The 24,123-nt window shown below is 45.5% G+C and overlaps 1 protein-coding gene across 2 annotated transcripts in view; it reads left to right on the top strand.

Moving 5' to 3' along the window:
* Nucleotides 1-19,032, top strand: part of LOC144592563 (phosphatidylserine synthase 1-like) — a 39,784-nt gene extending 20,752 nt beyond the window's left edge. For both annotated transcript variants that reach the window (XM_078397150.1, XM_078397152.1), the window contains 6 exons: nt 2,774-2,886; nt 3,988-4,053; nt 7,555-7,654; nt 9,854-9,922; nt 14,823-14,901; nt 16,567-19,032. In XM_078397150.1, the coding sequence (XP_078253276.1) occupies nt 2,774-2,886; nt 3,988-4,053; nt 7,555-7,654; nt 9,854-9,922; nt 14,823-14,901; nt 16,567-16,676 (537 nt within the window). In that variant the 3' untranslated portion in view covers nt 16,677-19,032. The remainder of the gene's footprint in view (nt 1-2,773; nt 2,887-3,987; nt 4,054-7,554; nt 7,655-9,853; nt 9,923-14,822; nt 14,902-16,566) is intronic.
* The last annotated feature ends 5,091 nt before the right edge of the window (nt 19,033-24,123 follow it).

Here is a 24,123-nt window from a genome sequence, read left to right as displayed (position 1 = left end):
CGGTTTAAACCAGCATCTGCAGTTCCTTCCTACACATCAAAGCCTGTCGCCCCCATCCCCCAAAACCACCACGGAGAAAGGACACAAAGCGCTGGAGTAGCTCAGCGGGTCAGGCAGCATCTCTGGAGAACATGGAGAGGTGACGTCTTGGCTTGGGACCATTCTTCAGCGCTCATAGAATTCTATCGAGTGAAAGGAAGTCTTTGAAATTGATTTGTTCCCTGTCACACAGTTCCCTGAAAACTGTCCCTTGTTTTCTTGTGTCTGTTCCAACTGGGGCAGCCTGCAGTGAAAATACAAATATGTTTTGGATCAAGAACCTTCTTCAGACTGATTTCAGTGGGGGGAGAAAGCTGGAAGGTGGGTAGGGGGTGGGTTTTCTCCTGGTGCTCTGGTTTCCTCCCACATCCCATCTCGACGCTTTTTGTCTTTGCATCTCTGGCCTTTGTCCAACCATCTTCCCTCACCTGCATCCACCTATCAATTGCCAGGCTGCAATCAGTCTGAAGCAAAGATACTAGAGGAGCAAGATGGACCACTCCGTTGAAATCGCCTTTACTGAAGTGTAGTACGCAGAGGAGCATAACGTCTGCCATTTTATTCGGCAAAACCCGCCGTTCGCTATGCCTCTCGCAGTGTAATCAGTGTTGTGGGGGAACAGTATGTGTGATGATACCATTAAAATGCAGAATATATCTCATCTATCAATTCACAGATTTTTGTTATTTAAAAAAAATAAATGTTTCTGCAAGTTTCTGCCTACTAAAATGGCGCCTTGACATACTACGGTTTTTAGGGTCAAGTGATCTATCTTGCTCCTCTAGTATCTTTGGTCTGAAGAAGGGTCCTGACCCGAAACGTCACCTATCTGTGTTCTCCAGAGATGCAGCCTAATACTGTGTCACTTTGTTTTGTAACCCTTGAGTCTCAAACAAACCTAGAAAACGTCGATTATATTACAAAGCAATAAAGATTCTGTTTGATTAATTGGGTCCAAAATGGTTGATAGCTGAAGTACCATTGCGTACCCTATTTCGTTCTGCATTTGGGTGTACAACAGGTAGCTCACGAAACAAGAATGTTTAATTGTCGTACATACCGACAACGGAACAGTTAAATTCTTCCTCGCAGCACAACAGGCCTGGAAGCAACATTCTCGTTGAATAAACGTTTAATAAACCCCAAAAAATCAATGAATTAATAACCCCAATGGCAGTGTGACGAAGTACTGCAAAGAGCTGATTCATACTGCCCAATATGAGATGATATGTTGATGAACGACTTACAACTCCACCACCAACATGCAGTTTTATGATATGTCTCATCAAGGATTGTAATAGATGTGGAAAAATGAACGCACATGTTTAAACTCTTGCATTAATTTGTTCAACTCTTTCAGTCTGCCAATTTTACATCAGTGTCATGATTTCCAATGCATCCAGCTACATTTAATTTGAAATCTTTGTGGGGGCGCTATATACACATGTGCACACACTATATATAAACAGTACACCCGCACACCTACACATGCACACAGATTTTTCAATGGAAGACCTTGAATTCCATAGCATTGAGTAATAGAAGAGAGATAGATCAGCCATGATTGAATGGCGGAATAGACTTGATGGGCCGAATGGCCTAATTCTCCCATCCACGTGACCTTATTTTTATAATTTCATATCTTAAATAATCCAAGGTGGTCCTGATCTCCCAACCTACTTTATTGTAGCCCTTGCACTTTTCTTTTATCTGCACTTTCTTTCTCGCTGTAACACTATGTTAATCACTCTGTAAGAAAATAACTGCAGATGCTGGTACAAATCGAAGGTGTTTATTCACAAAATGCTGGAGACTGTAGATAGACACACAGACTGTTTATTTGTCAGATGTAAGAAAATAACTGCAGATGCTGGTACAAATCGAAGGTATTTATTCACAAAATGCTGGAGTAACAGCAGGTCAGGCAGCATCTCAGAAAAGAAGGAATGGGTGACATTTCGGGTCGAGACCCTTCTTCAGACTGAAGAAGGGTCTCGACCCGAAACGTCACCCATTCCTTCTCTCCCGAGATGCTGCCTGACCTGCTGAGTTACTCCAGCATGATGTTAATCACTCTGGTTATTTGTCTCTGTACTACTTGCTGTACTTGTGTGTGGCTTGCTAGTCTTCACGTTTGGTCTGATTTGACTGGATGGCACGCTGCGATTGTTTCCACTGTGCCTCGATACGCACGACAACAATAAACCAGTGTCGAGGTGTGGCACTTTCAAGTACATTTTTGTTGTGAAACATTTTTTCTCTTTTGGAATGGCTGAACAGTACGGCAAAATTCCTAATGCAGGGCCACCGCCGATTTTCCAGCAACTAGTGTCCCGGCGCCACCTTTAATCCAGGCTAAATTACAAGAGCGCACTTGAAACCCCCCTAACGTGTGGCGCCTCGGTCGGGTGAGACGGTCGATCTTGACCCCGTCTGGACTTCCGCGACCACTCGGCAGGCCGAATTTGCCCTCCCTGCGGCCGGGGCTCTGGAACTCCAGCCCAGCCGGAGCCGGCAGATCCGTTCCCATCGCCGACTTTGCGGGACGGTATCTCGGCGCCCCCCCCACAAAGGCCGTGACCTCTGTTGGAGCGGCAAAACGGATAATCCAGAAAGGCTCTGGAACCAAGGGTGCGGGAAAATCAGTGGTGCACCTGTAACTTTAGTTAATGTTCAGTAAAGCTAAAGGGTTGTTTCAAAGCCTGTTGTTGACATCTCTGTTCTCTTTTTTTAGCTGACTGAGCTCAATACGTTTTTCTTGAAACATATCTTTGTGTTTCATGCAAGCCACGCCCTGAGTTACGGCCGAATCCTCTTCATTGGTGTGATCACAGCGCCAACCGTACGGTAAAGCAACTTCACATTTTGCATTTTTGTCTCCTGTGATAATTGCTTATGCATGAAAATGAACATGGTTTATTTTCTATTTTTCATCGACTGCAGTCTACTTTTCTTTTCCATTATCTTTCAACCTTGAGTTCTTTCTTGAGCTCTATCTACAAGGAGTGTGGTTATTACACACTTCAATACTAGTCTCCTTTTCTATCCCAATTTCCTGTTGCTCTTAATAGATTGTTGAACCCATGGACTGATTCTAAACCACTTTTCATCACTGAACCAACCGTCTGAAGACTTTATTAATAGTTTAATCACAAGTATTCAACTGAACTCCTGTGATACGCATGAGCTTTTTGTGATCTGAATGGCAGATTACTGAATAAAGAAATTAATATTGAATCAGACAGCACCGAAGCAGGCCCTTCAGCCCAACACGTCCATGCTGACCAAGATGGCGCATCTAAGGTCGAAACAGAAAATAGGTGCAGGAGTAGGCTATTCGGCCCTTCGAGCCAGCACCGCCATTCAACATGATCTTGGCTGGTCATCCAAAATCAGTACCCCTGTTCCTGCTTTCTCCCCATATCCCCTGATTCCTTTAAACCTAAGAGCTATATCGAACTCTCTTGAAAAGGTAGTCCCACTTACCAGCGTGTGGTCCACATCCCTCTAAATCTTTCCTGTAGTCACATCAGTTTATTTTGAAGATACAGCACGGAAACGGGCCCTTCGGCCCACCGAGTCCATGCCGACCAGTGATCACCCCGTACACAAGCACTATCCTACACCCACTAGGGACAATTTACAATTTTACTAAGCCAATTAACCTACAAAACTGTACGTCTTTGGTGTGTGGGAGAAACCTGATTTCATGGAGAAAACCCATGCAGGTCTCGGGGAGATCGTACAAACTCCTCACAGACGGCACCTACAGTCAGGATTGAACCCAGGTCTCTGGTGCTGTAAGGCAGCAACTCTACCGCTGCGCCACCGTGCCGCCTGACATGCAATATTAACTTTCCAAAATGGCCCTGACCTGCATTTTGATTTGTTGACATTGTTTGCAAGCAACTTATTCATTCAGTGTTCTTCTTTAATGTTTTCTTACAGGCAGTATTACGTATATCTTACTGACAGTCAGTGCAAAAGAGTGGGAACACAGTGCTGGGTGTTTGGGTAAGTGTGCTTATTTCTAAACCTTTTCCACAACGGCATTAAATTCACTTTAGTTAACCTTGCCCCGTGTGTTTTCTGTCTCTGAAACTGATGCGCTACAATGCTGAGAACCATATTCTGCACTCTGTATCTTCCCCTTTGCTCCACCTATTCCTCACTGTATTTCTAAACTAAACTAATGCCTCCATGATAGACACCTATCATAGATTAGGCAGAATTGTTCCCAAACCAGGCTGTGATGCAATGCTGTAAGCTTTCTATTTAGTTTCCGTTCATTTAAGGCAGAGATAGATAGATAGATAGATAGATAGACAGATAGATAGATAGACAGACAGACAGACAGACAGACAGACTCTTGATCAGTACGGATGTCAGGGGATATGGGGAGAAGGCAGGAGAATGGGGCTAGGAGGGAGCGATAGATCAGCCATGATTGAATGGTGGAATAGACTTGATGGGCCAAATGGCCTAATTCTGCTCCTGTCACTAATGAACTTGTTGGGGAGAGTGAGCGATTCCTTCTCTCCAGAGATGCTGCCTGTCCTGCTGTGTTACTCCAGTATTTTGTATCTATCTTCAGTGTAAGCTGGCATCTACACACTAAATCAAAAGAGTTAACTTGGCCACGTTAAATAAAAATCAAGTTTAAAGATGACAGGCTGGGAAAGATAGATCAGCCATGATTGAATGGCAGAGTAGACTTGAGGGGCCCAATGACCTAATTCTGCTCCTATCACTTATGAGCTTATTATCTGATGGCCAAATGCAAAAGCAGGCCTTCTTGCCTAATAAGTGTCTATGGATGGTGTGGAGCATTTATGGTCATAAGATCTAGGAGCAGAATTAGGCCATTCGGCCCTCAAGTCTCCGCCATTCAATCGTGCTGATCTATCTCTCCCTCAACCCCATTCTTCTGCCTTCTCCCTCTAACCCCTGACACCCTTACTAATCAAGAATCCCTGACACCCTTATTAATCAAGAATCCGTCAATCTCTGCCTTAAACATATCTATTGACTTGGCCTCCACAGCCTTATGAATGTTAGGTGTGTGTGTTTGATAGCAATAGTGGTTACTGTGGGGATGGTGAATTGTATTGCACCTGAGGTTATTGTGCATCTGTAGCACCTGAGGACGCTCTTTTAGAAGTGAGCTGAGGAGGAACTTCTTCAGTCAGAGGCAAAGATACTAGAGGAGCAAGATAGACCACTCGACCCTAAAAAACGTAGTACGTCAAGGCGCCATTTTAGTAGGCAGAAACTTGCAGAAACATTTAAAAAGAAAAATAACAAAAATCTGTGAATTGATAGATGAGATATATTCTGCATTTTAATGGTATAATCACACATACTGTTCTCCCAAAACACTGATTACACTGCGAGAGGCATAACGAACGGCGGGTTTTGCTTACTAAAATGGCTCCTTTGCGTACTATACTTCAGTATAGGCGATTTCAACGGAGTGGTCCATCTTGTTCCTCTAGTATCTTTAATCAGAGGGTAGTTAATCTGTGGAACTCATTGACACAGAGGGCAGTGGGGGCCAAGTCAGTGGATATTTTTAAGGCAGAGATCGACAAATTCTTGATTAGAACAGGTGTCAAGGGTTATGGGGAGAAGGCAGGAAAATGGGATTAGTAGGCAGAGATCAGCCATGTGACGGAGTGGACTCGATGGGCCGAATGGCCTACTTCTCCTGTCACTTATGAACTTATGGGGGAAAGTGAGAGAGAATCCTTCTCTCCAGAAGATTCTTACTGAAGCCAATTAACCTACAAACCTGGACGTCTTTGGATTGTGGGAGGAAACCCACACGGTCACAGGGAGAACGTACAAACTCCACCCGTACAAACAGCACCCATAGTCAGAATCGAACCCAGTCTCTGGCACTGTGAGGTAGCAACTCAACCTCTGCGCCACCATGCCACCCCTATCTATGATAGTCTTTAGTTTAGAAATACAGTGCAAAATAGGTAGAGCAAAGGGGAAGATACAGAGTGCAGAATATAGTTCTCAGCATTGTAGCGCACCAGTTCCACAGACAAAGTCCAATGTCCGCAATGGGGTAGAGGTGAATCCGACAGTGCCCTAGCTTATGGAGGGACCGTTCAGAAGCTTGATAACAGAGGGGAAGAAGCTGTTCCTGAGTCTGGTGGTGCGCGCTTTCAAGCTTCTGTACCTTCTGCCGGATGGGAGTGGGGAAAAGAAGGAAATGACCGGGGTGGGACAAGTCTTTGATAATGTTGGCTGCTTTCCAGAGGCAGTGTTGTGCACGTAGAGTCAATGGTGGGGAGTTTGATCTGTGTAATGGACTGGGCTACATCCACAAGTCTTGCATTCTTGGGCAGAGCTGTTCCCAAACTGAGTCGTGATGCAACCAGACAGTTTGCTTTCTATTTTAATTTTTGTTTCTGTTGGGGGCCTTCCAAACATTATAGTCAGCCGTTTGTAATGTTCGCCCCCCCTCCTGTTTGCATCCAATTTTGTCATGAATGCTATTTGCACCTACTGGTTACATATCAAAATGTGTTTATAATGTAAACATAACTTGCACATTCTTGTTCTCTTAACTTCCAGACCTTCTGAATTTTGACCTTGTTATGCAAACCCTCTTAAATACATTTGCATCCCCCAATGGAAAAAAAATCTAATTTCTAATTCAACATAAACCGCACGGTGGCACAGCAGTAGAGTTGCTGCCTCACAGCGCCAGAGACCCAGGCATGTTCTCCCTATGACTGCATGAGCTTTCTCCGGGTGCTCCAGTTTCCTCACACATTCCAAAGACGTGTGTTTGTAGGTTAATTGGCTTCTGCATATTGTCCCTAGTTTGCAAAATAGAGCTCGTGTATGGGGGTGATCACTGGACAACATGTACTTGGTGGGCCGAATGGCCTGCTTCCACACTATCTCTAAAACTATATAAATGCTTTATGGTTAACCTTTAATGTAGAGATACAGCTTGGAAGCTGGCCCTTTGGCCCACTGATTCCACGCCAACCATCGATCACCCATTCACACTAGTTCTATGTGATCCCACTTTCTCATCAACATGCTGGGGGCAATTTACAGAAGGCCAATTGACCAACCAACTCGCACTTCTTTGGGACGTGGGAGAAAACAGGCAGTGACTCTCGTATACACAGGGAGAACCCACAAACTCCACACAGACAGCACCTGAGGTCAGGATTGAACCCGGGTCTCTGGCGCTGTGAGGCAGCAGCTCCACCACCACTGTGCCGCCTCTGAATTTCAATTACTTAAATTATTGCATCGTATGGGAGGCGCATTCCCAATCTCGTTGTACCCCTGGGTACAATGACAATAAAGATATATTGTATTGTATTGTATTGTATCTATTGTTGGAGGCTGAAGTAATTTATTTTATTAAATGTATTATTAAATGCATTTTGTGATATTAGAAACCTTTATCTCAAATCCTGGCTGTGACTCAGTCTGCATTGATGACATTTGTCTAACTTTCTTTTTAAAAAATGTTAACAGTGCCATTTCCTTTCTGGAAGCAATAGTGTGCATCAAGTCTGGTCAAGATCTGTTTTCTAAAACCGTGGGATTGTATGTCATCCTTTGGCTTCTTTGCATGGTAAGATAATTCGTACAGAGATGCAACAATGTCACAAGGGCCATTCTTAGTCATGTGTGTGACCACAATTGTGGAATACATCTCTTCTAACTCTGAAAGCATTACCGGTAATTAATATTTTGTACTGTATATATGACTTATATATGTTGAAGTTTATCAAGTTAAGATTTTATATGTTGTGCTGACAATGTTTGTTTAGGGTCAGAGGTCAAATATGACTGGTCACGTGTGTGACCTCACACGGTCAGCATGAATTATAAAAATTTCACTTGGTAAACTTCGACATATATAAGTCATATATACAGTACAAAACAATATACCTATAATGCTTTCAGAATTAGAAGAGATGTATTCCACAATTTTTCACCGTTTTTGGTCACGCACACGTGACTAAGATTGGCCCATTAAGTCAGAAGTGACAGGAGCAGAATTAGGCCATTTGGCCCATCGAGTCTACTCCGCCATTTAATCATGGCTGATCTATCTCTCCCTCCTAACCCCGTTCTCTTGCCTTCTCTTCATAACCCCTGATACCCGTACTAATCAAGAATATCTATCTCTGCCTTAAAAATATCCACTGACTTGCCCTCCACAGCCTTCTGTGGCAAAGAATTCCACCGATTCACCACCCTCTGACTAATGAAATTCCTCCTTCCTAAAGGAACGTCCTTTAATTCTGAGGCTATGACCTCTGGTCCGAGACTCTGCCATGAGTGGAAATATGTGACATGTTGCAGTGAAACTCTTTTGTTCTGCATTCCATACACAATGTATGCAAAGAATCGCCGTGTCTCGAGGGCCAACAAAAATGACCAAGTAGTCCCCAATAGTCCCTCTTCATTGTCGGCCAGGTCCCCCTTTGTTCTTTGCAGAGCCCCTCCCACGCCAGGCCCCCCTTAGTTCTAACAATGCTCCACCTACACTATTTTGTTTATGATATTGTGGTTGGTATCATTTTATGACATGACATTTCTTTTTAATATATTTCCAAACGATTTATCCCGGGAGTGAATTTATTATTACTGGAAAAACCATTAATTTTATCTTGGTTGCTGTAATCCATCTACCCAGTAAGAAAACAAGCATCTCTTTTAAGGTTCAATGTCCATTGGGTGAATAACTTGGGTGATGAGACTTTTATTACTTTAATATCCTTGGAACAAAACAGCCAGCAATGGTTGTGTCGTACAGTCTAGGCCATGTCTTACTCGGTTATCTTTTCAATGTTGCATCCAATTGTTCTCTGGTTCAAAGCACAAGTTCATCAGTTCATAAAGGCCATGAAAAGTACACGTTCACTCACAGTATCTTCTTGTGAACCACGGTAGCAAGGCCTGTATGTACTATTCCTCTGCCTTGCTATCTCCAAGCAAACTAAAGGGGTGGCACAGCGGTAGAGTTGTTCCCTCACAGCGCTTGCAGCGCCAGAGACCCGGGTTCGATCCTGACCACGGGTGCCGTCTGTACGGAGTTTGTACGTTCTCCCCGTGACCGCGTGGGTTTTCTCCAAGATCTTTGGTTTCCTCCCACACTCCAAAGACGTACAGGTTTGTAGGTAAATTGGCTGGTATATCTGTGTAAATTGTCCCTAGTGTGTGTAGGATAGTGCTAATGTGCGGGGATCACTGGTTAGTGTGGACTTGGTGGGCCGAAGGTCCTATTTCCACGCTGTATCTCTAAATTAAACTATTAGTACAGATATACCTCAAATTATCAGAATTTTAATGTTTGCTTTCTGGGGTGGATGGTGATTGTTTTAGTTATAGAGTCATACATAGATGGAAACAAGTCCTAATGCCCAACATGCCCATGCTGACCAACATGACCCATCTACACTAGTCCCACCTGCCTGCGTCTGGCCCATATCCCTCTAAACCTGTCCTATCCATGTACATGTCCAAATGCTTTTTAAACGTTGCAAAAGTACCTGCGTCAACTATCTCCTCTGGCAGCTCGTTCCATACACCTACCACCCTTTGCGTGAAAAAGTTACCCCTCAGATTCCAATTAAATCTTTCCCCCTTCACCTTAAACCCATGTCCTCGATTCTGGTCCTCGATTCCCCTATTCTGGCCAAGACACTCTCCCCGAACTATTCTCCTCATTTCATGCAGCATTGACCATTTTTACTACGTTTTTTGTAATTTGCGCCCAGAAACGGCATGAAGACTACTTACTTGAATTTCTTATTCATTACAGGCTTTGATTACCTTCCTTTGTCTTGCGGGAATGGTGTGGTACGCTGAGCACACAGATCAATACGATAAGGTGAGTTTGTATAAAAGGAGGTGATTCAATTATTCCTTATTATCATGGTATATATTCACTGATTGTTGCCATACATTTTTACGTTTTTAGTATCCGTTTTTAGTTTTAGAGATACAGCCCACCGGGTCCACGCCGACCAGCAATCTTACCCACATATTAACGCTATCCTACACACATTAGGGACAAATTTTACATTTGCCCAGCCAATTAACCTACATACCTGGACGTCTTTGGAGTGTGGGAGGAAAACGAAGATCTTGGAGAAAACCCACGCAGGTCACGGGGAGAACGTACAAACTCCGTACAGACAGCACCCGTAGTCAGGATCGAACCCGGGTCTCTGGCGCTGCATTCGCTGTAAGGCAGCAACTCTACCACTGCGCCACCGTCTCCAGAAGGGACAGTTTCTTCCCAGCTGTTATCAGGCAACTGAATCACAAAGAAGCGTCTCGACCAAAAACATCACCCATTCCTTCTCTCCAGAGATGCTGCCTGGCCCGCTGAGTCACTCCAGCTTATTGTGTCTGTCATTCTTTAGTTTAGTTCATTGTCACGAGTACCGCGGTATGGTGAAAAGCTTTTGTTGCGTGGTATCCAGTCAGCAGAAAGACCTGCCACAACTGGAGAGCAGTCCTGAACTATTAACAACCTCAAGGGTGACCCTCAGACATCACACAAACCAACCTCCCTTCCATTGACTCCATTTACACCTCACGCTGCCTCGGCAAGGCCAGCAGCATAATCAAGGACCTGTCGCACCCCGGCCACTCCCTCTTCTCCCCTCTCCCATCGGGCAAGAGGCACAGAAGTGTGAAAACGCACACCTCCAGATTCGGGGACATTTTCTTCCCAGCTGTTAACAGGCAACTGAACCATCCTACCACAACCAGAGAGCAGTGCTGAACTACTATCTCATTGGTGACCCTCGGACTATCCGTGATCGGACCTTGCTGGCTTTACCTCACACTAAACATTATTCCCTTATCATTTAGCTATACACTGTAAATGGTTCGATTATAATCATGTATTGTCTTTCCGCTGACTGGTTATCATGCGACAAAAGCTTTTCGCTGTACCTCTGTACACGTGGCACTAAACTAAACTGTAAACTAAGGTACAGAATATATAGAAACAGCCTGCAGAGTCCATATGCAAGAATCTCCAGGTTTCTCTTTGTGTGTTAAAACAGTTCCTGTGCAGTTGGAGCAGTTGATGACATTTCTAAGAGACTTCAACAGTATATATGCGGTGTAGGAAGGAAGTGCAGATGCTGGTTTACACCGAAGATAGACACAAAATGCTGGAGTAACTCAGCGGGACAGGCAGCATCTCTGGAGAGAAGGAATGGGTGACGTTTCAGGTCGATACCCTTCTTCAGACTGAGAGTCACGGGAGAGGGAGATATAGAGATATGGAAGGGTAACACAGATCAAAGGGAACGATGAACAAGGAAATGTAAAATGGTTATAGACAATAGGTGCAGGAGAAGGCCAATTGGCCCTTCGAGCCAGCACTGACATTCACTATGATCATGGCTGAACATCCACAATCAGTATCCCGTTCCTGCCTTCTCCCCATATCCCTTGACTCCGCTATCTTTCAGAGTATCTATCTCTTGAAACCATCCAGAGAATTGACCTCCACTGCCTTCTGAGGCAGAGAATTCCACAGATTCACAACTCTCTGGGTGAAAACGTTTTTCCTTATCTCAGTCCTAAATGGTCTACCCCTTATTCTTAAACTGTGACCCCTGGTTCTGGACTCCCCCAACATCAGGAACATGTTTCCTGCCTCTAGCGTGTCCAATCCCTTAAATGGTTCATTGTTGGCTGAGGGGAAGGTGAGAACGAGGCGTACGGTCAGTAATATTTAATCAGGAGGAAAGTGAAACTAGTTGGAGAACTATATATGCAGTGTTAGAAAAGAGCATCAGATCTTTGGTTCAGTCCCTTGCTCATTCAGTCACATCCAGGACTGCAGGAAAAGCACCAAGTCAAGTCAAGTTTATTTGTCACATGCACATACACGATGTGCAGTGAAATGAAAGTGGCAATGCCTGCGGATTGTGCAAAAAAAAGAATTACAGTTACAGCATATAAATAAAAGTTAATACAGAGAAGACAAAATTTAGTCCCTGGGGTTATAAAAGTTAACAGTCCTGATGCCCTGTGGGAAGAAACTCCGTCTCATCCTCTCCGTTTTTACAGCGTGACAGCGGAGGCGTTTGCCTGATCGTAGCATCTGGAACAGTCCGTTGCTGGGATGGCAGGGGTTCCTCATGATCTTGCTTGCTCTGGATCTGCACCTCCTGATGTATAGGTCCTGATGTATAGGTTCCCATGGTGCGTTCTGCCGAACGCACTACTCTCTGCAGGGCCTTCCTGTCCTGGGCAGAGCTGTTCCCAAACCAGACTGTGATGTTGCCGGACAGGATGCTCTCTACAGCCCCAGAGTAGAAGCAATGAAGGATCCTCAGAGACACTCTGAATTTCCTCAGCTGTCTAAGGTGGTAAAGGCGCTGCTTTGCCTTACCCACCAGTGCGGCAATGTGCGTTGCCCATGTCAGATCCTCTTTGATGTGGACTCCCAAGTATTTAAAACTGCTCACCCTATCCACAATAGACCCATTTATTTCCTGTGGCGTGTACGTCCTTGGATGTTGAGCCCTTCTAAAGTCCACAATCAGCTCCTTAGTTCTTTGACATTCAAGAGGAGGCTATTGTCCCGACACCAGAGTGCCAGATCAGCCACCTCCTCCCGGTAGGCCTTCTCATCGTTGTCGGAGATCCGGCCCACCACCACAGTGTCATCAGCAAACTTGATGATGGAGTTTGAGCTGAACCTGGCCCCACAGTCATGTGTGTACAGGGAGTTCAGCAGGGGGCTAAGGACGCAACCCTGGGGGGATCCTATGATCATCAGGGAATCAATCTTGATTCCAGACTACAATGGGAAATGTCACCAGAGCTTCCGGTCCTGAACCAAGTCACTTACCGGTGCTAGACACAAAATGCTGGAGTAACTCAGCAGGTCAGACAGCACGTCTGGGGAAAGAAAGGAATAGGTGACGTTTCAGGTGGAGGCCCTTCTTCAGTCTTAGAGTCAGGGGAGAGGGAAACCAGAGGTATGAAAAAGTACAGAACAAATCAGAGCCGGCACCGAAGGCCAAGGAGCCCACAATGGCCCATTGTTGGCTGTAGAGGAGATGATAATGAAGGGATGCAAACAGTGAAACTAGTACGACCACTAGGGTGGGGGAGGGACAGTGTGAGCGGGAATGCAAGGGTTAATTGAAATTGGAAAGATCAATATTCATGCCGCTGGGGTGTCAGCTGCCCAAGCGAAATATGAGGCGCTGTTCCTCCAATTTGCGCTGGGCCTCACTCTGACAGTGGAGGGGGCCCAGGACAGAAAGGTCAGTGTGGGAATGGGAAAGTGTAGGCCTAGGTGTACTGAGCACGGCCCATTGTTCACATAGCACGTAGCACAGTACAGCACTAACACATATGTCATGTCCTACATGATGCCATATCATTTAACTAATCTTCTCTGCCTGCACGCCATCCATATCCCTCTGTTCCCTGCACATCCACGTGCTTATCTAAAAACCTCTAAATGCCTCTGTCGTATCTGCCTCCACCACCACTCCTTCCAGTGTTCAGGCATGTGAATTTTCCGCGGATTTCCGTGTTTTTAAAATCCATTTTCCGCGCTTTTTGACTTTGCCAAATAAACGGAGAAATCGGATCGAAAAAAAGAAAATAAATAAATAAACGGTGTTTCGACGTAATGAACACTATGGTTCTGCTAGAGGTCGCTAGCGGTTTCGCGAGAAATTCCACCACCCTCCCCCACGCACCCAGGAAGTCTCCCTGAAAATGTGGCACCTAGGCTGGACAAGGCAGCCAATCTCTACCTCATTGGGACTTCCATGGCCGATCGGTGGGTTGAATTTGCAACCCGCGGCTGGGGCTCTGGAACTCCAGCCCAGCTGGAGCCAGCAAATCTATCCCCACAGCCGACTTCCTTGGCCTGCTGGATAAACCAGCAAAGCTCTGGAACCAAGAGTGCCAGAAAATCAGTGGTGGAACTGTAATGAGTAATTACAGTTCGTTGCCCTTGCGCATCGATGAGCCTTGGGCGCTCAACACCCTGTTGCCGGTTTGTGGTTTGTCCCTCCTCGGACCATTGTCGGTAGGTACTCACCACTGCTGACCAGGAGCACCCCACAAGCCTTGCCGTTTCAGAGATGCTCTGACCCAGATGTCTGGCCATAACAATTTGGCCCTTGTCAAAGTCACTCAGGTCTTTACTCCTGCCCATTTCTCCTGCATCCAACACATCAACTTCAAGAACTGACTGGTCACTTGCTGCCTAATATATCCCACCTCTTGACAGGTGCCATTGTAACAAGATAATCAATGTTATTCACTTTGCCTGTCAGTGGTCATAATGTTTTGGCTGATCGGTGTATAAAATCATGAGAGGAATAGATGGAGTAGATGTACAGAATCTCTTTCCCAGAGTTGGGGAATCTAGCACCAGAGGACATAGGTTCAAGGTGAGGGGGAAAAGATTTATTAGGAATCTAAGGTGCAACTATTACACACAAAGGGTGGTGGGTGTATGGAACAAGCTGCCAGAGGAGGTAGTTGAGGCTGGGACTATCCCTGCATTTAAGAAACAGTTAGACAGGTACATGGATAGGACAGGTTTGTAGGGATATGGACCAAGCACAGGTAGGTGGGACTAGTGTAGTTGGTATATGTTGGCCGGTGTGGGCAAGTTGGGCCGAAGGGCCTGTTTCCACACTATATCACTCCATGACTATGTCAGTGGATCAGGCAGCATCTGTGGAGAGAATGGATTGTATAACTGTTCAATGTTTTTTGTGTTTCAGACTCTCTCAGAATCTGATTCTGAGGAGATGGCTAACAGCAGTGATTTCTCACCACTGCCTTACGACACATACGCTAAAGGTTTGTGCGTACAACTACACTTTGAAATGAACAGGAAAACAATTCAAAATTTTAAGAAAGATTGTTAAATTTTCTTGCATTGCAACATAACTCAGGCCTTCTCCAATCCATCCCCTCCCCCTTCCCAGTTCTCCCACTGGTCTTACTGTCTCCAACTACATTCTACCCCTGTCCTGCCCCCTCCCCTGAAGAAGGGTCTCGACCTGAAACGTCACCCATTCCTTCTCTCCTGAGATGCTGCCTGACCCGCTGAGTTACTCCAGCATTTTGTGTCGATCTTTGATTTAAACCAGCATCTGCAGTTCCTTTCGTACACACCTTCTCCAATCTTTTTCTCTCGCAATGCTTTACTATCCAAACGTTTAAGAAACATTTAGACAGGTTTATGGGTAGGACAGGTTTAGAGGGATATATGGGCCAAGCGCAGGCAGGTGGGACTGGTGTCGATGGGACATGCTGATCGGAGTGGGCAAGTTAGGCCGAAGGGCCTGTTTCCACGCTGTATCACTCTATGACTTCAGTTGATCCTTATTTGCTTGTATTCATCTCTGTCCTTAGCATTGCAAAAGATATCTTAATATTTTTCATTGTATTTGAAACCACAAGTTGCTTTGAGTACAGTTGTTTAGAGATTCTGTGCTCTGCACGGTGGCGCAGCGGTAGAGTTGCTGCCTCACAGCGCCAGGTCACATCCTGACCTTGGGTGCTGACTGTATGGAGTTTGCACGTTCTCCCTGTGACCGCGTGGGCTTCCTCCGGGTGCTCTGGTTTTCTCCCACTTCCCAAAGACGTACAGATTTGTAGGTCAATTGGCCTTCGATAATATTGCCCTTAGTGTGTAGGGAGTGGATAAGAAAGTGGGACAACATAGAATTAGTTTGGTCACAAGGAAATGCATATGCTGGAACCAATAAAGCACAAAGTGCAGGAGTATCTCAGTGGGTCAAGCAACATCTTTGGAGAAGATAGACACAAAAAGTTGGAGTATCTCAACAAGTCAGACAGCATCTCTGGAGAAAAGGAATAGGTGACATTTCAGGTCGAGACCCTTCTCCTAAACCAATCTCTTTGAGAACATGGGCTGCAGGGCCTGTTTCCATGCTGTTTGACTATAAACGACGACTAATAAATAAAATTGTCCCCGTGACCTACGTGGGTTTTCTCCAAGATCCTCCCACACTCCAAAGACGTGCGGGTTTGTAGGTTAATTGGTTTGGCATAGATGTAAAATTGCCCCTAGTGTGTGTACTATGGCGTTAATGTGCGGGGATCGCTGGTCGGCATGGACTCGGTGGGCCGAAGGGCCTATTTCTGCGCTGTATCTCGAAATTAAACTGAAATGAGAGTGAAATGAGTGAGAGAGTGAAATGGGCGCACTAAATGCTGCATTCCTGAGCAGCACTCCCTCTCCCCTGACTCTCAGTCTGAAGAAGGGTCTCGATACGAAACGTCACCCATTCCTTCTCTCCAGAGACGCTGCCTGTCCCGCTGAGTTACTCCAGCATTTTGTGCGCATGGTTTAAAAGTTCCTTCCTATACACTCCTTTTAATCAAAAAAAAAAATCCTGGATAAATGAGATGATGAACACATCGGGCTGAAGAGACTTGGTGGGATTTTGCCTCCTGTAAAGTTTCATTCACCAACTGAATTTTGTTTTTAACCAGGTGATGGAAACTGTGAGGTGACGAGCTTGAATACAGTAGACAAGAGTGCAACAAGGCGTAAAAAACACTCTGCCAGAAGTAAGACTACCAATGGCTTTGGCAGGAAGTAAGGAGAGATGGAGTCTACCTTCCATGGGAAAATTGGGAGCTGGATGTGATGCCAGAGAACAGAAGAAAAGCTATTGGAATAATAGTTGTTATTTCAGTGGCTTGATGCCTGGTGCTTGAAGACGAAGCAGTTTTGTTGTTTTGCAGTGGATTGTAATCCATAGGCTTAAAATGGTCGTACATTAATTCTTGCAGGTTTTTTTTAAAGGTGCAAAGAAGAGAAGAAATTCTGGAAGCCTCTATATTTATTTTTATTTCAAGAAGATGGACACAAAATGCTGGGGTAACTCGGGCAGCGCCTCTGGAGAGAAGGAACGGGTGACGTTTCAGGTCGAGACCCTTCTTCAGACTGAAAGTCATAGGAGAGGGAGACGAGAGATATGGAAGGGGGCGGTGTGAAAACGAGAGATCGAAGGGGATGAAGGTCAAGGAGAATGTAGAATAGATCATTGCTAGCAACAAAGTCTCGACCCAAAACATCACCCATTTCCTCCTATCCAGAGATGCTGCCTGTCCTGCTGGGTTACTATCTCTAGCATTTTGTGTCTATCTTCGGTGTAAACCAGCATCTGCAGTTCCGCCTTGCATATATTTTTATTTAAAACATTTTAGTTTTTGTTTTCTTTGCAGGCAGTTTTGTTATTGAGTTATTAAGCCAATCGCTGTGTTAACAAGCCATTGAACTGTCCTGTCCCTGGGTTAGTGAGGTGTTGTTAACAAGCTAAGCAGATGCTTTTTTTTTTGCACTTTCTGACTAGTTTCAGCTGCAACGTCATCATCCTGAACAATCACTCCGTTAAAAGCTTGTGTAAAAGCATATTGTTTGTGCCAAATGCTGAAGTAAATAATTTCACTTTGCATTGGTCTGAAATTGCTTAGCACAGCTTGATTTATAAAGGCACAGGCCTTGTGACAACTGTGTTTAAATGGTTTTGTAACTTTGATTCCAGGTGAAGTTTTTTATTTTTGTGTGAATTTTCTTTCAATTTTTGAACATTTCACCTATTTTTATGTGATAGATTACATATGTATATGCGCACGATGAAATCAAATGAGGGACACGATGAAAATTCTTTGCTGCTGTGCATTTCGATCCACTCTAAAGAGGAAGAGATAAAGTAGTTCTGTGTGCTTCAATGTCAGATTGTTGACATAAGCTATTGATCGCATAACGTGTCGTTCAGTTTGGTTTGCGGTCCTTTTATAAGAGCAAGCCTTGAGTGCAGGTACCTAACCATCCCTGTTACGATGAAAATATGAGGTGAAAATTGTGATTTTTGCTTTCAGGTCAATACTGTTGCACATTTGTAATGCTCTTAAATGCAGAGAATATTCCTTCAGACGATCTTTATGTCGCTAAACGCTGGACAATGAGACTGATGCTTTGGCAGCACTCTGAAAAAGGCAGACGCAAAGTGCTGGAGTAACTCAGCAGGGCGGGCAGCATCTCTGGAGAGAAGGAATGGGTGGCGCTTGGGGTCGAGGCCCTTCTTCATACTGAGTCAGGGGAGTGGGTTGTGTAGACTTATGGAAAGGTAAGATGTGAAAACGAGAGAGCAAAGCAGACGATGATAAGGAAAAAGTAGAATGGGTCAATGTTGGCCGAGAGGAAGGTAGCAAGGAGGCATACAATCAGTAAAATTAATCAGAAAGACAGTGAAACTAGTCGGAGAACTGAAGCGGGGGAGGGGTGGAGAGGGAAACCCCTGTCCTAGTTCTCCAACTAGCTTCACTGTCCTGGTTAATTTTACGGATTTATGCCTCGTTGTCACCTTCGCCTCAGGTGACAACTAACCATTCTACATTTCTTTGAACATTGTCTGCTTTGATCTGTCGTTTTCACGCCTTACCCTTCCATATCTCTATGTCTCCCTCTCCCCTGACTCTCATTTTGAAGAAGGGTCTCAACCCGAAACGTCGCCCATTCCTTCTCTCCAGTGATGCTGCCTGTCCCGCTGAGTTACTCCAGCATTTTGTGTCTTAACTTCGGTGTAAGTTCATTCCCACACTCTGAAAAAGATATGTTGATTTTAATTGTTGTCTGAAACTAGTCTTTTTTGAACTTGTGGTACAATATTCATCTCGACTGTGGCAAATGAACAGTGTTTGATACACAAATGAACACCCAATCCTAACATGACATTTCTTGTGAAAACTGCCTGCTATCTCTCAGGAAAATGTTAAATTTGTGATACTAACAGACAGTGGTTGCAAATAAAACACTTGAGGAATAAATGGTGTGTGAGATGTCTTTTGCATTCAGCTGAATGAAAGTTTAAAGATGCCCTTAAAGCATAGTAAAGCATAGATAGACATTTAAAAAAACTGGAGTAACTCAGCGGGACAGGCCGTTCCTTTGGAGAGAAGGAATGGGTGACATTTCAGGTCGAGACCCTTTAGACATGTTTGGCTATGCTGAGCACAAGCCGGGATGTAAAGGAATGGAATAAAACAAAGCATTTATGTTCCGTGTCCATGATATGTGTTTTGATATGTGTTTTATTATCTGGATCAAAGCGATAATCTGACATTGGCGATGAGGATGGGATAACATAAAAGTCATAAGGAATAGTAGAATTCGGCCATTCGGCCCATCGACTACTCCACCATTCAATCATGGCTGATCTATCTCTCCCTCCTCACTCCATCCTCCTGCCTTCTCCCCATAACCCCTGACTCCCGTACAAATCAAGAATGTATCTGCTTTAAAAATACCCATTGACTTGACCTCCACAGCCTTCTGTGGCAAAGAATTCCACAGATTCACCACCCTCTACTAAAGAAATTTCTCCTTATCTCCTTCCAAAAAGAACGTCCTTTAATTCTAAAAGTATGATCATCATACCATGGTATGGAGATTTTTTATTCTGCCATTCCTTTGCACCCTGGTAACGTGTCAGATCAGCACCTTGATCTGAATATAATTAACACACTCCAAGGGCACTGAACACAGAACGTTTTGTCTTTATTCTCCATTCATTTACATCCCGACAAGATTTGTCCTCTGACTCGTAACAAGTTTAGTTCAGAGATATAGCTTGGAAATGGGCCCTTCAGCCCACCGAGTCTGCACCAACATAGAAAATAGGTGCAGGAGTAGGCATTCAGCCCTTCGAGCCAGCACCACCATTCAATATTACCTGGGTTCGATCCTGACTACAGGTGCTCTCAGTGTGGAGTTTGTACGTTCTCCCCGTGACCCGCATAGGTTTCCTTTGGGTGTTCCGGTTTCCTCCCACATTCCAAAGAAGTACAAGTTTTTAGGTTAATTGGCTTAGTATAAATGTAAATTGTCCCCAGTGTGTGTTGGATAGCGTTGGTGAACGGGGATCGCTGGTCGGTGCGGACTCAGTAGACCAAAGGGCCTGTTTCCGTGCAGTATCTCCAAACTCGACGGGGAAGGAAGAGGCATAGATGTGCAGGCAGATATGCGGTTTAAATTGGCATCGTAGTAAACACAGACAATGTGGGCCGAAAGGCCTATTCCTGTGCTGTACTGTTGCATGTCATGTGATCGGAGTTGAATTAGGCCATTTGGCCCATCAAGTCCACCCCGCCATTCAATCATGGCTGATCTATCTCTCCCTCCTAACCCAATTCTCCTGCCTTCTCCTCACAACCTCTGACACCCGTACTAATCAAGAATCTATCTCTGCCTTAAAAATATCCACTGACTTGACCTCTGCAGTCTTCTGTGACATAATGTCCTCTTTCCACAAAACTAACTGGAGACACAAACATGAATGTCAGATGTAGGAACTGGAGAACAGAACGAAGCAGGGATTCGCACAAGGTTCCTTGCTGTCGGTAATACATCTCAACGTGTATGATACCACAATGATATCTCTGTGCTAATTTCATAGATGCTCTCATTACCAAGGGATGCTAATGTATTTTAACCGCATTTTAAAACTTGTAATATTATTGACAACCAGTTTATGTATCTTTTACCTGATGCATTTAGATTCTATTTTCACTTTCTATCCTGTATATTTGATGATACTTTTATGTTGTGAAATCAGACCCATACAATGGAATACAACTCATAGTTTTATTGCAGCACAAGCAGAAGAAACATTACATGCTATCGTCTCTGGCCAGCAGCTACTGTGCTGTGAGACAGAGTAAGACAGCTTACATAGTCTTGGTAGGGATGAAGATCCGGACTGGATCACATATGGAATGTGCAGCATGCATAATAAGTGAGGTTGTCTACATTTTACACTTTATCGATACAACGCAGGAACAGGCCCTTCAGCCCCCCGAGTCCGCGCCGACCAGCGATCACCCTGTACACTAACTAGCACTATCCTACACACGAGGGACAATTTAACTTTTTTTTACCAAAGCCAATTAAGCTACAAACCTGTACGTCTTTGGAGTGTGGGAGGAAACCAGAGCACCCGGAGAAAACCCACGGGGAGAACGTACCAACTCCGTACAGACAGCACCTGCAGTCAGGATCAGACCCGGGTCTTTGCCGCGCGCGGTAAGGCAGCAACTCTACCGCAACTAGAGAGCTGTCCTGAACTACTAGCTTCTTCATTGGTGACCCTCGGACCCGACTCCACCTTAATATTTTTAAGGATATTTTGGATAGTATCTTATAATGAGATGAGAAGGGTTTTTTTCACACAGAGAGTGGTGAATCTGTGGAATTCTCTGCCACAGAAGGTAGTTGAGGCCAGTTCATTGGCTATATTTAAGAGGGAGTTAGATGTGGCCCTTGTGGCTAAAGGGATCAGGGGGTATGGAGAGAAGGCAGGCAAGTTGGATGATCAGCCATGATCATATTGAATGGCGGTGCAGGCTCGAAGGGCCGAATGGCCTACTCCTGCACATATTTTCTATGTTTCTATAAATCTAGTATTGTTATTAACTTCTCTAGTTGGGCCCAGATTTTGCACTTTTCCTGTGCAATTTGCTTTGAATTTGGAATTCATTAATAACTGAATAAATTATTGAAAAAAGTTCCATTGCCATCATATCCGATGATAGAAAACCAAGTGGAATGATAATGATGATTATACTTTATTGTTACATATACTTTATTGTTACAATGGCACCATGAAGTTCTTAGTTTTGTATACAATCCAGCAAAATCAGGGGCGGCACAGTGGCACAGTGGTAGACTTGTTGCCTTGCAGTGCTTACAGCGACAGATCCGGGTTCGATCCCAACTACGGGTGCCGTCTGTACGGAATTTGTACGTTTTCCCTGTGACCCGCGTGGGTTTTCTCCGAGATCTTCGGTTTCCTCCCACACTCCAAAGACGTACAGGTTTGTAGGTTAATTGGCTTGTTAGTGATAACGTGCTGGTCGGTGTGGACTCGGTGGGTCTAACGGCCTGTTTCCGCGCTGTATCTCTAAACTAAACTAAAAAGATGAGCACAATCATAGATAAGTACAAAAGTGCAATGGTTGTGGTGTAATAGTAGACTTCACCGACACAGTACACAAAGAGTCTGGCACCCACAAAATTTTACATTTCTTAAGAGTGCAGGCTTTTCTTGGCCTTAAAGGCCCGTTGCCATGGCAACACCGATCCTCTCCTCCATCCGCCGCCATCTTGGAAACGGCCCTCTGTCCAGTGTCTGCTGCTGTTGCCCCAACTCCCTCCACCCCCCCCTCCTCCCTGGTTCCCGGTCGAGCGGGAGACAAGGCTCGGATGACTGGGTGGTTTCCCGGTTCCACGGCGAGCGAGCCGGGCGTGCTGTCAGGGTGTGACCGCACTGAAGAAACTCCTGGCCTGCTGCTCCTTGTGGTGGGGAGGTCAATACCTGTGATGGACCGGGCAGTGTCCACCACTTTTTGTCATCTCCGACTTTCAAGGACGACTTTTGCACCCTGGCCACTCCCTCTTCTCCCCTCTCTCATCAGGCAAAAGGTACAGAAGTGTGAAAACGCACACCTCCAGATTCAGGGACAGTTTCTTCCCAGCTGTTACCAGGCAACTGAAACGTCTTACCAGAGAGCAGTCCTGAAATACTATCTACCTCATCGGAGTATCTTTGATCGGACTTTGTGTGTATGAAAGAACGGCAGATGTTGGTTTAAATCGAAGATAGACACAAAGTGGTGGAGTAACGCAGTGGGTCAGGCAGCATGGGTGATGTTTCGGGTCGAGACCCATCTGAGATCAGTCTGAAGAAGGGTCTCGACATGAAATGTCATACATTCCTTCTCTCCAGAGATGCTGCCTGCAGGGTTGCCAACTTCCTCACTCCCAAACTTCCTCACCCAGCCAGCGGACACGTGCCCCCGCTCCACCAATGGCGGCCGCCCGGGCCGGGAGGTTGTGTTGCTACACTGTCCCGGAGGTAGACACAAAATGCCAGAGTAACTCAGCGGGTCACGCAGCATCTCTGGAGATGTTTCGGGTTGAGACCCTTCCTCAGTCTGAAGAAGGGTCTCGACCCGAAAAGTCACCGTCTTCTGCTGGACCTCCATGAGGCGGCCGGCGAAGACTTTGCCATGGACGAAGAAAGTGTCCACAAACTGAAGGAGAAGGCGAAGAAGAGGAAGGGGCGAGGATTTGACTCTGAGGAAGGCGCTTGGTTCAAGGCTGCGAGAAGACCACAAAGCCGTAAGATGGCGACGAGCCAAGCCCTCAACGCTCGGTGGAGGGGTGGATCCTGCTTGTGACCGGGGTCCATGAGGAAGAATGACATCCACGACAAGTTTGCCGAGTACGGTGAGACCAAGAACCTGTACCTCAACCTGGACCGGGGCACCGGCTACCACAAGGACAACGCTCTGGTGGAGTACGAGACCTGCAAACAGGCACAGGCGGCCATGGAAGGTTTGAACAGGTCTCAGCTGGCCGGGCAGCCCATCGGCGTGGACTGGGGCTTCGACAGGGGGCCCTCTAGGAGGAGGTGGAGTGGCCGCAGGAGAGGGCCGGGGCCGGGACCGGATGCGTCACTGAGCTGGGACGGAGTGTGGAGCGGCGAAGACTGAGACGCGCCCGCAGAACGCCGTGCCCAAAATGAGCCGTGCGTTACAGGGGCTGTTTCATCTCAGTCGGGACTGTCGGGCTGGGGAGAGGGTTGGCTTGTGCAAAACAACACTCAGAAATAAAGTATTTTAGTTCCAAAAAAAAATCTTCAGTCTAAAGAAACGTCGCCCATCCCTTCCTCCAGAGATGCTGCCTGACCCGCTGAGTTACTCCAGCATTTTGTGTCTGCCTTCGATTTTAACCAGCATCTGCTGTTTTTCTCCTACAGTGCCCCCCCCCCCCCCCCCCCCGGGCCTAATTTGGGACAAGGGCAATCCCGTATGGGACAAACCAAGTTAGCTCAAAATACAGGCTATCCCGGCTAATACGGGACAGTTGGCAACCCTAGCTGCCTGTCCCGCTGAGTTACTCCAGCATTTTGTGTCTATGATCTTTTTTCTTTACTGGCTTCACCTTGCACTGAACATTAATCCCTTATCATGAATCTGTAT

The sequence above is a fragment of the Rhinoraja longicauda genome, chromosome 4 (genome assembly GCF_053455715.1).
Source record: "Rhinoraja longicauda isolate Sanriku21f chromosome 4, sRhiLon1.1, whole genome shotgun sequence".
Lineage (NCBI taxonomy): Eukaryota > Metazoa > Chordata > Chondrichthyes > Rajiformes > Arhynchobatidae > Rhinoraja > Rhinoraja longicauda.
This window is presented reverse-complemented; position numbering and strand designations above follow the sequence as displayed.